The sequence below is a fragment of the Sinohyriopsis cumingii genome, chromosome 5, assembly GCF_028554795.1.
Source record: "Sinohyriopsis cumingii isolate HCF-2022 chromosome 5, ASM2855479v2, whole genome shotgun sequence".
Classification (NCBI taxonomy): Eukaryota; Metazoa; Mollusca; class Bivalvia; order Unionida; family Unionidae; genus Sinohyriopsis; species Sinohyriopsis cumingii.
The window spans coordinates 69,902,345-69,919,176 of NC_142965.1; the positions used below are offsets into that span (position 1 = coordinate 69,902,345).

General features: G+C 35.1%; 1 protein-coding gene across 2 annotated transcripts in view; it reads left to right on the forward strand.

Moving 5' to 3' along the window:
- The first annotated feature begins 432 nt into the window (after positions 1–432).
- The window catches only part of LOC149799391 (retinal guanylyl cyclase 2-like), a 175,831-nt gene continuing 159,431 nt past the window's right edge, over positions 433–16,832 (forward strand). For both annotated transcript variants that reach the window (XM_089958728.1, XM_089958729.1), the window contains exon 1: positions 433–1,884. In XM_089958728.1, the coding sequence (XP_089814854.1) occupies positions 1,218–1,884 (667 nt within the window). In that variant the 5' untranslated portion in view covers positions 433–1,217. The remainder of the gene's footprint in view (positions 1,885–16,832) is intronic.

Here is a 16,832-nt window from a genome sequence, read left to right on the forward strand (position 1 = left end):
TTATTCATGCACTTAGCTTTTCCTGCAACAAATATTCTTTAAAAAATGCATATGCACTCCTATTTCATAAAATCTGTCTCCCAGAAGTAAAGGCTAAATGTAACATAAAATGTGATTTTTATATAGCGGAAATATTGGTATCTGAATGGTATTTTCCGTTATAATTTGTTTTCTTGCATCGACTTCGAGAGAAATCGATGGTGTCATATGTGGAAAACGCAAAGTTAGAGGCGCATGCTTTTTAAAGAAACCAACACCGCTTAGCATACAAATTTCCTTAACTTCCATTGTGCGATCATGGACTCTGAAATTAATGGCAGCGAGACAAGAGTTGCCGTCTGATTGGACCAACGGTCAGATCAATATATATGCTTCTAATACAATCTCTGTTCAATTTCACACTGCACAACATAAACTCGCTCAAATGGATAACTCTGAATGAATACAGCCGAAGACTGCTTTGTGACGGTATTGTATCCACAGTTTTACTAATCAATGGACGTGGATTTTTCCTTTACATCTGCTAGTATAAAAGGTGAAACAGCTTCAGATTTCCTGCGGATACGTAGAATTTGGAATACTTTGCTATTTATTGCAATCAAAAGAGTTTGTAACGTGTGAATGTGATAAGTTCATGTACACAAGGAAATTACGAATGAACATGACCTCACATTTCTTATTGGTGAATTGAATGACAGAAATGCAATGAATGTTCTATTATGGATTACACTAACAAGATGACAAATATTAAAATACTTGTGATCAGCAAAAATATTAATATGACTGAATTTGTTATATTTGTATAAGCATTCCGTTTGAGAAACCGTCACCAATTACGTCAAGTCAATTTTTAATTAGCAATTGGCTAATTGCCATGAATAAATGGCCAATCGAATTGCACCAACATGCAGAAATGGTGTACAGTTTTTCGAGTTTTTGCTTTTAGATACGATCATATTTAGAATGACTGATAACTTACCCTAATGAGGAAACAACTGGGACATTTTTTTTTCTCCATACGTCGAGATGCGATATTTAGAAATATATATGTGTGGAAAAGCATTCTTCCAAAACAAACTGAGGAGGTTATAAGTATTAGGTAACTGAAACGAATTAGTATCATCTCCACCCCAAAAACATCTACATAGTTGATTCTGTAAGTATCTGTGAGTTTCAGATGTCCATTTTGACTATGTCCACTAAGGATTTCAAACAACATGCCTCGATATATGGCCGATTTGAGTAATGCTTCCAGTTCACTGAGGGCACTTTTTATTGCACTTATGATATTTACTAATTTTAATGAAGGATCATACAGCAAAGACTTCGAAACTTTTCAAGTTGGCATAATTAAGGAGGTATGTGAACAATACAACTTTACCACCTTAGACCAAGAAGACTCTTTGATATGGAACAATGCTACGCGTAACACGATCATAAAAGAAGTGTGTATTGACCATGAAACATTTCGTGATCTAGACCATATTTTGAAGAACTCGTCCTTTCTTTGCATAGTTGGAGACATGAATACAGAAAAGGATCAGCTTCTGTCAAGTTTGTCTCCTTTGTATAACAAGAGTTATTTATCCCCCTACGGGGCCTTGATCTATAGAGAAACATCCAATATTCTTTCCATGGGAAGTAGTTCAAGACAAATGTCGCAAGCCCTAGTTGCTATCCTACACAACCTTCAATGGCAGAACATGTTTCTGATTGTGCAGCAAAGTCAGTACTGGATTGAATTTAGTATGACAATGTTAATTTCGTATACCAGGGATGCCTTTATACCCACACTGAGATACCTTAAGGATGCAGATACTGATTCATCTTCTAATTTCTCCAACACCAAAAGGATTTTAGCATCTGCCAGATCTGAACAGAAAGGTAACGCCGATTTTAATATAAGCACGATTTTGTTTTCTTTCGAAGAAATACCTCACTCAAAATTAGAAAATGTTTTACTAAAACATATTTTATACAATATTGCCAAATGTTGGCCCTTCAATACAGTGTAACCTCCTTTCTTTGGATGGTGAGTATTCATACTTAAAGTAAGTTTTAACGAAACACGCAAGAGATATATTGTCCCTAATTTGATCTATTTCTTCTTACTTTCTGTTTGTACGACGTCCTATATTTTATATTTACACGAGACTGCTAGTGGAGCGCATGAGACAGATCAATTTGCGGAAAATTAATTTTTAAGAATCACTGAGCAAATTTGCCACAATCCTTTCGTAGAACCGAATACATGGGTATAACCATTTTTTTCCTGTTATATCATTTGCTAGCTTACGTCAGATGGTGTGGACATCTGATTATGCTAAATGACACGTTTAGTAAAAACAATAACGCTCAAACGATCCGTTTACCATTGCCGACAAAATATTAAAATCACTGATCAGCTGTAATATTTATGCATTACCAAAAGATCGAAAGAACAATGGCAGTTAATCCTCGAAATCTCAGTGTTCATGATGATCACTTGACCAAGTGCTGTTTTTATTTCAAACCCTATATCAGAATGATAATTTCAGAAGTAATTATATGATAATTTCAATGGTCATTACATGATGATTTCAATAATACTTACTTGAAAAATGCAACATTTTGTTCTCCTTTTATTCACCCGGCACTACGATTGGCATAGGCACAGAAAATTTTGCAATGTACCAGAATATATTGCATTGTTGTGTTAAAAACTTGATATAATGCAAACGATTTGCAATAATGTAAACATAATAATAATAATAATAATAATAATAATAATAATAATAATAATAATAATAATGATGATGACAATAATAAAATTAATAATAATAATAATGATACAAAAAATAATGTAAAAACTAATGCTAACATAATAATGATAATAATAATGATAATATGAATAATATTAGCAATAATGGCGATGATGTCATAAAACATATTCTAGATAACTAGAAACTAAGCTTTTTTAGGAGCCACCACTGTTAGAAATATGGGGACAAGTTCTTTTGTGATTCCATATTAAAACTTATGAATATTTAATATATATATATATATATATATATATATATATATATATATATATATATATATATATATATATATATATATATATATATACCATGTTTAGTTGTTAGTGACTTTTTATAGTATCGTGATGAAATGTACACAACCTTGCCCCTAATATCTGACAATATCACATATACAAACACACTAGTCTTACAATGTAAGCAAGATACAATATTCTGTATCTTGGCAACTGATTTGTATTTATTTGAAAGATAAGAAATAATATACAAAACTGTGATTAATATGCAAGTTCCTCAAACAATATAAAAGCGACTATGAATTTTTACAAGTGTGCATGTGATTTTTATCCACGTCAAGTCGCCAATAATAGTATAATTATTTCTGTTTATCATCTAAAGGTGACAAAGGTCAGTTTTATTTTTTGCGCTGAAAGTAATATTAACATTATATTGGCTTCTTCTATTTCAAATGTTTTGTGCGATTCTTCGTTTGTACAGTTTTAGAACTTCACTTCCATTTAGCACCATAGAGCCATTATTGTGCTGAGGTGCTGTTGTTAATCGCGCATACATACATACATACATACATACATACATACAATACATACATACATACTTACCACTAAAAACTGTTAAAAACGAATTGATTAATATTTAATGAAATTACTTTATTGTTCATTTATAGATACCGCATTTTTTGATCATGAAGTCCAGAATTTTGCACTATTTCCAATATTGGTTGTTTCACCCAGATAGGGAGTCCTTCGTCTCGGAGAGTTAGATTATGTCTACATTTTTAAATCCCCTTGTGAGATGTTTTATGCTAAGGCTTATGAAAGATGTTTGTATCTCAAACAAACTTCTCACTGCACTGTACTACCTAACTATAATCTTCTAAACCCTCACATGTTGCAAGGTTTAGGCACAAACATAAAAAAAATTTAAGTTTAAAAACCAAGGTCCATTCCAACTTTCGTCATACAATTCGTCCTCTCTTACAAATAACACACAACAAAGCTGTTTTTCAAATCACTTCCCTTTTTCCAAACCTCCCAAAATAAAACTTGACTTCAAAAAATCCTCAACATTTTTTTCTTCTTCGGTTTCCAGAGTAAATTTAATTAAACAAGAGTTTTCAATTATGGGTGTATACCCCTGTATAGAACCGGTTCAAAAGATGGTTACAAAGTCTAATCTTTTTGTATCAACCCTTGGCATCATCCAGATAAATTTCCGGATAAAGCCTCAATCATAAATCCATAAATTAGTTATACATGAATCTTGGGAATGTCAAAAAAAATGTACGTTCGGTGTATTCTTCACATTTCCTGAACAGACTTAGTAATGAACCGATAGTGTATTTCCGGATAGAAAGAGAAAACGCATTGTGCATTACATGCTTCAAAACATGACTGCAACGACAACAGTTATAATTAACAGTCAGAGTAAAGAAACAAAACATTGGATAAGTCATAATATCCCGTCTTACACAAAATGTGTAATATTTGTCTCTACCATCTGAGTTAAAATATTTCCCAACAATTTCAACATGATACCTATACCAGCTGAATCAAGATATGTCCCCAAAATTCCAACATAATGCCCATCCCAACTGAATCAAAATATGTCCCCAAAATTCCAACATAATGCCCATGCCAACTGAATTAAAATGTCCCCAAAATTCCAAGATAATGCCCTTGCCAACTAAATCAAAATATGTCCCCAAAATTCCAACATAATGCCCTTGCCAACTGAATCAAAATATCCCCAAAATTCCAACATAATGCCCATGCCAACTGAATTAAAATGTCCCCAAAATTCCAACATAATGCCCATCCCAACTGAATCAAAATATGTCCCCAAAATTCCAACATAATGCCCTTGCCAACTGAATCAAAATATCCCCAAAATTCCAACATAATGCCCATGCCAACTAAATCAAAATATGTCCCCAAAATTCCAACATAATGCCCATGTCAACTGAATCAAAATGTTTCACGAACATTCCAAACAATACCTATACCAACTTGAGCCAAAATGTGCCTGAAAAAATCAAAACCTAACGTCAATACCAACTGTCTCACGGCTTGATCGTTATTGTTTTCTTTGAAGAAAAAAAAGAGTTGTCAAATCTAGATATAAGATTGTTATGTTTATTGTTATTGCAACTTTTGTTAAATTGCAATTACTAGTTAAATGACCTATTGTGCAGTGCAAAGAGATTGTATCAGCGATGCAGTTGCTTTTCCGTGATTGCATTTCACCAAACGTTTCAAGCAAAAATTGATAATCCTCATTCTAATATGCCATTCATTCAATAACGAAATTGCTGATTTGTAACGAAATGGCATATATTTTACAACTGATTGCGCATTAATCCTCAGAATGTCTACTTTGACATTCATTGATGTATTCACGGTCTTATCATAGGTGTTTGGTAAATTAATTCTGCTAGTTAGTTATCTTGAAGACAATCGTGATTCTATAAATTACTCCGGAATCCACACATTTCCTTGCTCTCTATTTACCACCATATTTGTATCACTTGAAAATCTGGTGAGATTTGTTGGTTTACAACTTCTAATACAAGCAAACAAGTCGGGATTACTGGCAATTTCACAGGTGTTACAGGCAGACAATTTGTACTCTGAAGCATGCGAAGAACATATCAGGGTCATACTAAAATTATGTTCTCAATTCCGGTTATTATTGTTTGCTGTAAAGCGGAAAGATGACTATCAACTTTCAAAGCAATATCAGAATTGGCATCGTATATTTCGAATCAATGATTGTTAGACTGTGTATCATTCTATTTTTATTCCCTGGAAACTTCTCGTTTGGATGTCATGTAGAAACGTCATAATTCAAAAATCATATGTGAACTAGAACTGCAATATCCTTCTTACGCTTTTCAAGCACGACCATATGGATTTCTCAACTTTAGACAGTTCCTTCTAATTTACTTCTCTCTTCGCATACGAGAGTAGCCGGGCTTAACATTCACTGTAAACCATTCCATGACGGTAATAACGGCACCTTTTAACTGAGTGCTGTGTATCCTAATTCTAAATGCAAAGTTTGGTCTGGTCAGGCCTTAATTGCTCGAGGTTTAATTAATTAAAATCCATTTTCTTCTTTCTTCTTATTTCTACTATATAACTAATATGTTTTCGTGACGAATAACCAAAGCTACAATGAGGTCAAATGGGTTTAACTCCTGAAAAAATAAATACCTTTGCTTGTCCATCAATATGTCCAGCAATGGACAATCATTTTCGACAAAGTCAAACAAGGATATAATTTGGAATATCATACTTCCATTTATATATTTGGAAATCTTACGTTCCTAACCGAGTTTCACTTGGCAGCACAAATTTTGGTCCTCGATTTAATTTAATATTTTGCAATATACTCCTTTTATTGGTTTTCGAATTATAAGCGTTTCACAGAACATTACATATACATTAAGGATAATACTACAGTAATGCCCTTCATTTTCCTGAAAGTAATACTGTATTATCTCTGAGGGATAATTGAGGATTCCCTCAAATTTGAGGAATTGTTAGAAATAACATAAGAAAGATAACGCAAAATGTTTAGCTTAGGAAAATGAGTGAGAATTTTAGTGTAGCCACAGCCTGTACCCGAAAATAGAAGCCTAATGTTAATACCAACTGTCACACTGATAATTATCTGTCAAAGTCAACACAGTGTCTCCAAACAGAATTCTGCAAACTCCTCCTGCGATGTCAGAATTGCAGAATAGGCCAGATGCGTCCTCGTGTCATGTCGTAAGAGGAGAATAACTGGAGCCAGCATGTTTACTATGGGTTGCGATCCGTGTCGAGAGAGAAAATGATCATAGTAGCAAGACGTCAGTGGCTACCTGATGCAACACACTACCTTTTCCTCTGCTTCTTACCAGACTTGTAGTCGGCATGGATCCGCTTTCAGCAAGTAGATTGTTACGCCATACCCTAGGAAGACGTGATAAAAAAATTCTTAATTGCTCTTTGCTCTTTACCTTTTTTCCTCTCCATATATCTTGATACCACCGTTGACCCCTAATGTTTCTTTCATTTTCCCTACATTTTCCTACTCAGAAGACTTATGAGAAGGAGGTCTAGAGGGCGGTGGCTTATGGGGCCAGTCTGGAGGTATTTGAGCTGAAGATAGCAATGTATACTCAGACCCAAATAAGATTTCCTGATGCAGCAATACTTTTACCTATTTGTCATTTATAAACCTCCGAAAAGCACAATCTCCACACAGACAGCATTCAACAATGTCTAAACACAAAAATATCTAAAAAGCAGAAGAAACTAACCGTGGCAGGCAGTGTAATTCGTCTGATGACCCTATAAAGCTGCGCAATAGGTTAACGACTTTGCGGAAATGGATTCGGGAATTCAGAAGGATCTTCTTAGTGTCCTCTCGACTTACAAGCAAACAATTTAACATCGCACTTCCTCTTCACAAATAATCATATAGAAGGGCTTCCTCCGAAAGATCCAACCTAATTACTACACCATCTCTACTTTTAATTCATAATGAAGATAATCCTTTGTACAATGGAACTTTTGATGGCTTAAAACCAACTACAATGGTATTCTTCTGATACTAAATGAACTTGATCTTGCAGTGCTGTATATACAGGAATCCTTTTTGAAATATACGAAAAACATCCCATAAACCATGACTCCTTCTTTAACACAGTCACTCAAAAGGTTTGACAGGGCTTAATGGGGATCTCCCTGCGATGGAAACAATATGGCGCTTCATAATTTCATTCATTTAAACACCAATTTACTAGCCATTGCTATACGCGTCCAACTCTTTATTAGTACGTCACAATATGAAGTGGGGAAAACACGTTATTGACCAATATTCTCAATAAACACACAGAAATGTGTGCCTCTCACAATCAAATATGCTATCAACTGCTCAGTCACGTCTGTATTTAAGAAAATGAAAGAGCAGACCAGGCTATCAAAATACCCTTATCTCTACAAATATCTGATTTTAAAATACCATGTACTAGTTTTAAGTCTGGCATCGGAAATCCTTATTTAGTTAGTGGCAGGCATCGTGGAACGATGCTGTCAATAACAAACGCCATTTGGTCAAACCAAATTTAGGTGAATGGACGCCATCCTATAGGGTCATCCGTAAGGACGAGGTAGTCATTGCACGAATTAGAACTGGTGATTATTTAATAGCTAATTCCTATATCTGAAATGTTGTAGATCCAACTGAGTGCGTTTCTTGCAACGAACTCTTTACTGTAAAGAACTTGCTTCGGTATATAACCTACATGTGATCGTTGCTATAATGTTCAGCACATGAAGGAGCTTTCTTTTATATATTGAACGTTTCTTGTATTTTAACTTTCTTGCAAGAAATTAACATTTATTCTGAAATTTAGCTTGTGTACAACCCTATTTTCTTTGAGTATTTTTAACCAGCATTCACTGTCAAACACCCTAATTAACCTTTAAGATCTAATTAGCCTTTATAAACACCGTTTTCAATTCCGGCTAAACGACATCCTGCGCATACTTACCGTACCATATCATTGTTTTGTTTTTGTCCTTTGATCGCTTGTAGATAATGAAACAATTTTGATACATACGTCATTTATATAGCAGCCTTAAAGTGTTGTGGCACTATTAAACCACAATCGGTCAATCACAACACTGCTCACGCATGGATATAAAGTGTCATCTTATGAAAGAAAAGAAACGAAAGAAACACAACAAAATTGAACGCGCATTTCTTCTCAATGATATTCAACAAACTTTAAAAACCCAACCGTATTCATGTAAATTAAAGAACAAACTAATATTCAAAAGAGCGACTGTCGCTGCCATCGTGACTAGAACATATCAAAAATATAATCATTTCTGTAATTGTTCGATCCTTTATTTGACATTTTATCACAGTCGAAGTAATTTATGCTTTTGTTGACAGAACAAATGATGCGTTCTACAGTAATAACATCAGTAACTCCCAAGGGCCCAGCTCGTTGCTCTAGATAATTATGGCTTATTCGAAAGAGCTAATAAAGCAAATACGTTAGTACTGTCCTGACACTGTCTGTCCATGAGCTAAACAATTCCCTATAGAATTAATAATAAAAAAACGACCGATCATGATAAATTACAAAATGGCAAACAATTCCCTATACAATTAATAACAAAACAACTACCGATCATGATGAATTACAAAATGGCAATTAATGCAAGACTAACAATTATGTCAATATTTACCCGCTTATACACATTTCCGAATGAATCGTACAAAATGTGATTACAATACGGCATTTGGCGGAAAGCAACGTCACAATGCCACGCGTTGAGTCGGTCATACATGCGAGCTACCTTATTTCCAATTCATAGTACGAGGTCATAATCCAAGAAAGCTGTTCTATTCATAGCATCCGCAAATATTCACATAACCTACTATTTCATGACAATAGTTCCCAGTCATGTTACTCAATATATTGTTCTACTACCGTCAGGAAAAGAAAAGATATATTTTCTTAAACATTTTTTTTATACTCTAGACGCTCCAGTACAATGAACCCTTTAAGGTGAGCCACATTCTAAATAGTTTGTTTCGGTCTCCAACATACATGCGATCATTACAACAAAGTTCAAGTCATAAAGGAGCTTTCTGAAACAGCAAAAGTGTCTTATATTTTAACTTCTTGAAGGCAATTAACATTTATTTAAAAATATATATTGTGTACAAGCGACGTTCACGACGTTTTGGTGCGTTAAAGAGCCATAGTATGAATACAGATAAACGTCAATATAGTTCATTAATGGTCAGAAAAAAAACAGGTTGAAATTTTCAAGATAAAATAAAATCTAACTGTATGTACTTCTACCAACTACGTCGTATTCACGACGTCTCAAAACTCTGACGGTTGTCTTTTCCTTCTTGTGGAAGAAACCAAACTTTTCCGGCTTGTGTTCAACTGTGAAGTAACTTTTCCTTTGCATACTAGATACCTCAAAGACCAAAGTCTAAACGCCCTGTATTCAATGCGAGTCCTGGAAAGCACAGATTGGGTTTGCGGATCTGAAGGACTTGGTCTAATTGTTTTTGTATGGATAAACTTCAAAATCGTACCTTCAGATACTTGATTAGATATACAACCAAGCAAGAATGCCTGTTCAATCTTGCACGGACAGAAAATGTCTTGCTGAGAGAAACGCATCTTTTCAGAGGTTGTATAATTCAAAGACAAGAGGGCAGGTGGAAGGAATAATTCATGGGATATATAGCTGGAATATTTCTGTACGATGCTGAAGATATAAACTTATTATACCAATCAACGTATCGATTTCAATATTATCTTTCTTCGCTTTCTGGCCCAGCGAGGAGACAGGTCAGTGACTACAGTTATTTACGCTACAGTTGGATGATCTACGGCACTTTCAGTTTTCTGACAAAGCAGATATTGCCACATGAAAAATCTCACAAAATCCATGACCAACATTACATCGAACAATTCTTGATCGTTCCGTTTGTTTCCGAAATAGAAAATGTTGTGAGTTCTCAACAAATTTAACTTCATTCTTGATCAAGCTTTTGTCTAGGTCTCCGGTTCTACAAAACGAACTACCTGATTGCCATAGAATAATTTGGCTTGTAGAATCGGCATACTTCTAGCACGTCCTGTCAATTCCGCTCTGATGGATCAAGTATGACTGTAATGAAGTAAATGGGTTTTACCGATAAGAAACGCTTTTCGTAAAGTGGCAAACAGAAAATCATTGTTCGCTCATTTTAATCATTAAAGCCTTTCTTTCAAGCGAGGTGTCGGGACTCTTTCACGGGCTTTAAGTTCTGCAATCAGAAATCATAAGACATTACTTCTAGCGTTGAGGCATCATTTCTTCCAAAAAATAATTATACATTTCGTACGAACTTTAGCCTATTTTAAATGAAATTGTATTGTTGCGATAAACAGAAGAAAGACTCTGAAAGCTGCAAATAATCAACATATGAAATTTTAATCTATTACCTTAAGATCAGTTAACTTCAACTAAATTACCATCTTAAGGTTTCTTAAAACAATATAACTGTCTTCTCTTTAACCGTACTGTAGTCAGATGTACTATTATTTTATGATAAAGTGCTATTTCGTATAAAACTCTTTGCCTATTCTTTTTACTTCCCGTATTAATGACAAAAAGTCTCACTGAATTTGTTTTACAAAAAGAAGAAATGTATATCAATCTCAAGATTATATGTGACAGCAAATTCAATGAAGTTATATCACTGCTATCAGGAAATTACCTGAACTAATTCATTCTGCGAATAATCTATTGACTTCATTTACGTTTACAATTCCAAAAAGCGGATAAAAATCGTTAGTCATGACTTCTGAAACAAAAGAATGAGCTAGTTTCATAGAACGTAATTATACATCGTATGAAATTAGAATATAGACCTAACCATGTAAATGTTCCCTGAAAAGGCATTCAGATTTTGGCATACACTTTAGAAATAGGCACCATTCTTAGGTTGCGCTCGATCCTATGTTTGTGAAATTATTTCCATGCATTTGAAACTATAGGACATTTTACAACTCATGTCAACGTAAAATATGTGTTTCGTCCGGCACGGAACGACAGTTGCAAGAGAAAGCTGCTTAAATTTACCAATTTGATCACGTAATAAACTTAGTAAAACAATTTTTGGTTACAAACGTACAATTGTTATCAAATTATGTGCATTAAAATAGCTTTAAGAATTATCGATGACTAATATGCTGGAACTGTACAGAAACTAATGGAAATGACTGGATAATCAGGAAGGTTCAATCTTCTGATTTCTTAATACATCATCGGACCCCTTTTTGATTGTGTCTGTAAATAAAACCGTTCTGGCATTACGAGTTACTTAGTTTTATGCCCTTTCGACCCATGTGATGCTGTTCAAACAGCCGTCAAGAACTAAGCTAGATTAAACTGTGAATAATCAGGCGCTTAAGCATTGCCATTTTGGATTGTCAATGTTTATACAGATCCGGCAAGGAACATCTTAGATGTCCCTTTCGATCGAAGAGCTCAGTTTGTCTAATGCTGACATGGTGGGATATTTATCGTTCCAGGTTCAAAACAACATGAATTGTTGATATTGGATAAATGTACTATTTCTTTGCATCTAAAGGCTTTGTTGATAAATTCGACAAATTGCTGTGTGATCACAAAAGGAACGCATAGCTTCTGAAACCTGAACTTAATTTTGCTAATAACTATTTTTGCTGTCACCGCCTACGCACCTCAAACAGGGAAATCTTGATAGTGTTCAAAAATGGCCTATCAAAAAGGATTTGAAAAAATGATAATAAATTTATTGCACTGTTCCCTTTTAAACGTAAGAATCGCGCATTAAAGGTCCTCGTTGTAAAATAACGATGCGTTCCTTTTTTGGGTCAGCATACAAAGCTGTTAAGACCGCATTTGACTGCAAGAGCAGATTCAATTTTTCATGTTTCGTGCTTTCGATTCTTTTTTTCTTCTCTTTGTAATGGATAGTATCAATTAGTCAAATTTAGTTTAATGTTGGAGGGTGTATCATTTGCCTACAACAACAGTACCCAGTATTGTGTCGGTGATGGAATTGACTAAGAAACCATCTTTTTCTTTGAAAAGATATATTCCAAATACACGACGCTACTTGTCAGCAAGTTTCAATAAAATTATCAGCTAGTCTCAGATATCTTGATAATGGCCCGCTTTGAGGATAGTTGAGATCTAGGCTGCTCTAAAGAATTGATTAGTAGCAAAGAGTGAGGTCTGATTTTAGATTTCTATTGTACTCGAAAAACGAAGGTCATTGAAAGTTTCATGCTTCTTTATAATTATTTATAATGGATTTATGAGTGGATATCACATGACTACTGGTATTATTACGTTTTCAGCAATACTCAAAGAAAGTCTGATTAATTATTTCGATTCTAATCTAGTTTAGGATCGTATTGTTCCAAACAACGGTTATCACGGTCAGTATTCTTCATTATAGGAATTAGAAAGTGATTATACGTTATATTATCATTGTTTATTTTGCAAACCTCACCTGTTACATGACACAAACAGGATTTGATGATCGATAAATAGACAGAATAGAGACCACAAATCTTGGAAGTTATGCGTGACACAAACTTTTGAACATACTGAATACACATAACATATTTACGCATATGTGTGTCCTATATTATTTTAAAAGCCAAACGTCTACATGAATTGGATTAGACAACCACTTCAAAAGAAACTTTCAGAAGTCATACGTCCGATAAAAACAGTGAAGTGATTCCTTATTGTTCGTGATACGTATAACATGGTTTCGAATTAAGAACTCATTTACATTTTGCATATGTATTAGCATGCAATTGGTGTCTTTTGTTGAAGCAAATATGTGTGTACCAGTCAGCCGGATGCTTGCAGTACTAGATTGACTGCTGCTCTGTTCTCTTTACTTGTATTATTGAATTTCTTTCATTTACTTGTCTAATAGTGTCCTCTCCTGATAGAATTATACTGTTGAACGCAAATTTATGTGAATATCATGGCTGCTATCATACACCAACAAACGAAATCTGTATTAATTTTTCAGGGCTTGATGGTTTTCTTTTTCAACTCAGTTATTTGATTTGCTATTCTGAATTATTATCTGTTGCGTTTGAAAGTTCCACTTCATTGTTTGTGTCATTTGTACAGTATGTAGAATCTACTTAAAGTTCAAGTGAAAATAAATATACACGAAATTAAATTGTATTTAGTAAACTGGATGAGTCAACGCGTGATTGGTGCTGGATAACTAAGATAGCATTCCCAGATAATCTCCTATACAATATCACTAGAACTGTTTGTGTCGTTTTAATTTTAATCATTGTTGATTCTCTCTATTTGCTGATGAGTATCATGTAATAACTTTATATTCAAAAATAAGACAGCGTGGTTTCTATACGTGTCAAATTATGCACTTGCATTTTAATACACCTCTTCCTTCTAATTCTTAAGAAAATGAAACACCGTCAACTTGTGTTGATCTGTAGCTGACATTAGCAAATATGTGTTCAATCAAACGAGACAATGTTCATCAAGTTTCTAATTTGCGCAACTACGTTGAAATTCGAGTACTTGTCAAGGCGGTCATTTAAGATTGCATTCAATTAGGGCATCAGGAAAAGATCTCGTAATTCTAGCGTCTTCTCTGATTGCTTGGTACATTATGTCCAAAATGCAATTAGTGACGCATTTGACTCAGTAACACTACACAGATGGACGTTTCAGAGGTCTGTCGCACTGTCATTGATTTTTTTCTTTCCGAAGCGTCCATGAATGCTAGTCTCTATTACGGAAATAGTAGTTATTATTCAAGACAGCTTACATTAGTAAATTAATATAGGGGATTTTAATCGAACTATAATTTTTTTAATGCTCTCATGTGGTCTAAACGTCAGTCTTGTTATCAAAGATACAGTTATACCTATCTATTTATATATATATATATATATATATATATATATATATATATATATATATATATATATATATATATATATTCTTCAAAATAGTGCCATAAGTTGAGACCTAATTTAATTTTGCCCTTTAGAGCTTGTATAATGTACTTCAATCATAAACATATTTAATAACACTGGGGTATGGCCATTGGTATTCGTTTAGGCTTGATGATGTCATAAAATGGATACCATATTTTCTTATATATGTACTTTAGGCGTTTATGTCTACCTCTAATCTAGAGATATGATGATGCGGTAACACATTTGAACACATTAAAAAGTCGAAGTCTTACTCATGCTTTACATCGATTTTAAGCTATGATAATTATATGATAAAACTGCTCCAATGCTTACAAAGAAGAAACTTTTAATTGATATCCTTATTTTCAACGTTTTTGAACTGTGATAAAATACTAAATTTGAATATATGTACTGCAAATTATTTTGAACGTAAGTCTCTATGCTCCCTAGTTGTGGATTGTTTGCTTTCCTTAGAACATTGCGATGCATTCACCAGTGTGCTTAAATTTCTGCCCCACCCCACCCCACCCCACCCCTGCGGGTCCGGGGTTGTAGAATTGGCCCGACGTGCCTCACTACGTGTCGTAAGATGCGACTAAATAGAGGTAACCTGTTTGCCGTGGGTTGCGTTCCGTGTCGGGGGAGGAAAGGATCCTGGTAGTTGAGCAGAGGCTGTCCGATGCAATACACTACTTTGGCTTCTACTTCTTCTAGACGGGTGGTCGGGATGGACCTGGTCTCGACAAATCGGCTGGTCACGCCGAGCCCTAGGAAGTCTTTATTTACTCGCTCACGTTCTTTATCTTTCTGTTTGTATCTCTCTTGATACAACCGTTGACCCTACATTTTATTCCTTTATCTTTCCCTTTCCAAAGTCTTAGCAGACTTCCTAGAAGGCGGTGGCTTACCGGGTCAATCAGGAGGTAATTTTACCGACCCTACAAAGCCGTGGCTTTACGGGTCAATCATAGGTACTTTTATCAACTGAGTATAGCATCTGTGTATCCCTGGCACTATCAAAGTGTCCCCTTGTTGGGCTCCATGGTGGGCGGGGAGCACGGGTGCTGAATTTTATACAATCCAAAATGGATAATCAAAACAAAATCAACATAAACGCAACAAAACTGGATCTGAATCAGATGATTAACCATGTAGTGTGGAGTCATTTCCACGCATCATGGTTATACAACCTAAAGATGCCACAAACCCGCTTGCAGCACTATCTTCGTTTGTGATCGAAAAGACAATCACAGGATCGATTGGTACACCAAAATACGTCAAAAAAGTGAAATCGGGTGACTTCTTGTTGAGTGTGAGATACGAGATCAGATAGAAAATATCAAGAAAATGAAAACTTTTTTTGATATTCAAATGACCTCATTCGCTCGCACCACACTCAAAGTATCCAAAGGCGTGATTCCTTGTCGAGACTTGGCTGGAGTCAGCGACACAAATATCACTGAAGGGATGAAAAACGAAGGTGTCACTGCAGGACGTAGAATACGTATTAAACATAATAACAACCTGCAGGACACCAACACCACTGTATTCACCTTCAACAATCCAACTGTACCCAAAGTGGTAAAGGTTGGCTTTTTGCAAGTGAAGGTCGAGATCTACATTCCAAACACCCTTCGATGCTATAAGTGTCAGAAATATGACCATCACCAAGACCGCTGCTCAAAAAGCCAAATATGTGGCCGATGCGGAGACCATTCTCATCAGGAATCTGATTGTAGAGAAACTCCGCATTGTGCCAACTGTGGAAAGGAGCATCACGCCAATTCCAAGGATTGTAATACTTGGAAACAGGAGAAGGAAATACAGAGGGTAAATTACACAGCTAATATTCCCTATCCAGAAGCCAGAAAACATGTACAGGCCAAAACAGCCCATCCTGGCCCATCCTTCTCTATTTTAGTGAATAACAATCCTAAAACAACGAAGAACGCTCAACACCAAGCTCTAATACCCACCATTATCAAGTACAGAAAAACAAGGCATATACTCAGACAACCTTTAATAATACACCACGACCGAAATCACCAAAGAATAAAATCAAATCTCATGGAAACAGACAGCAAAATGGGTCAGATGAGCCCATCAAACTCTGTAACAGGTTTGGAGACATTGAGAGCATGGATGCAGAAGACACTGCTCCATGCGCTCAAGGTAGCTCCAGAACTACAAACAAAACATTCACACCCGTACTTCCTCCAGAGAAATAAACAAATTGCATCCGCGAAAGGTCT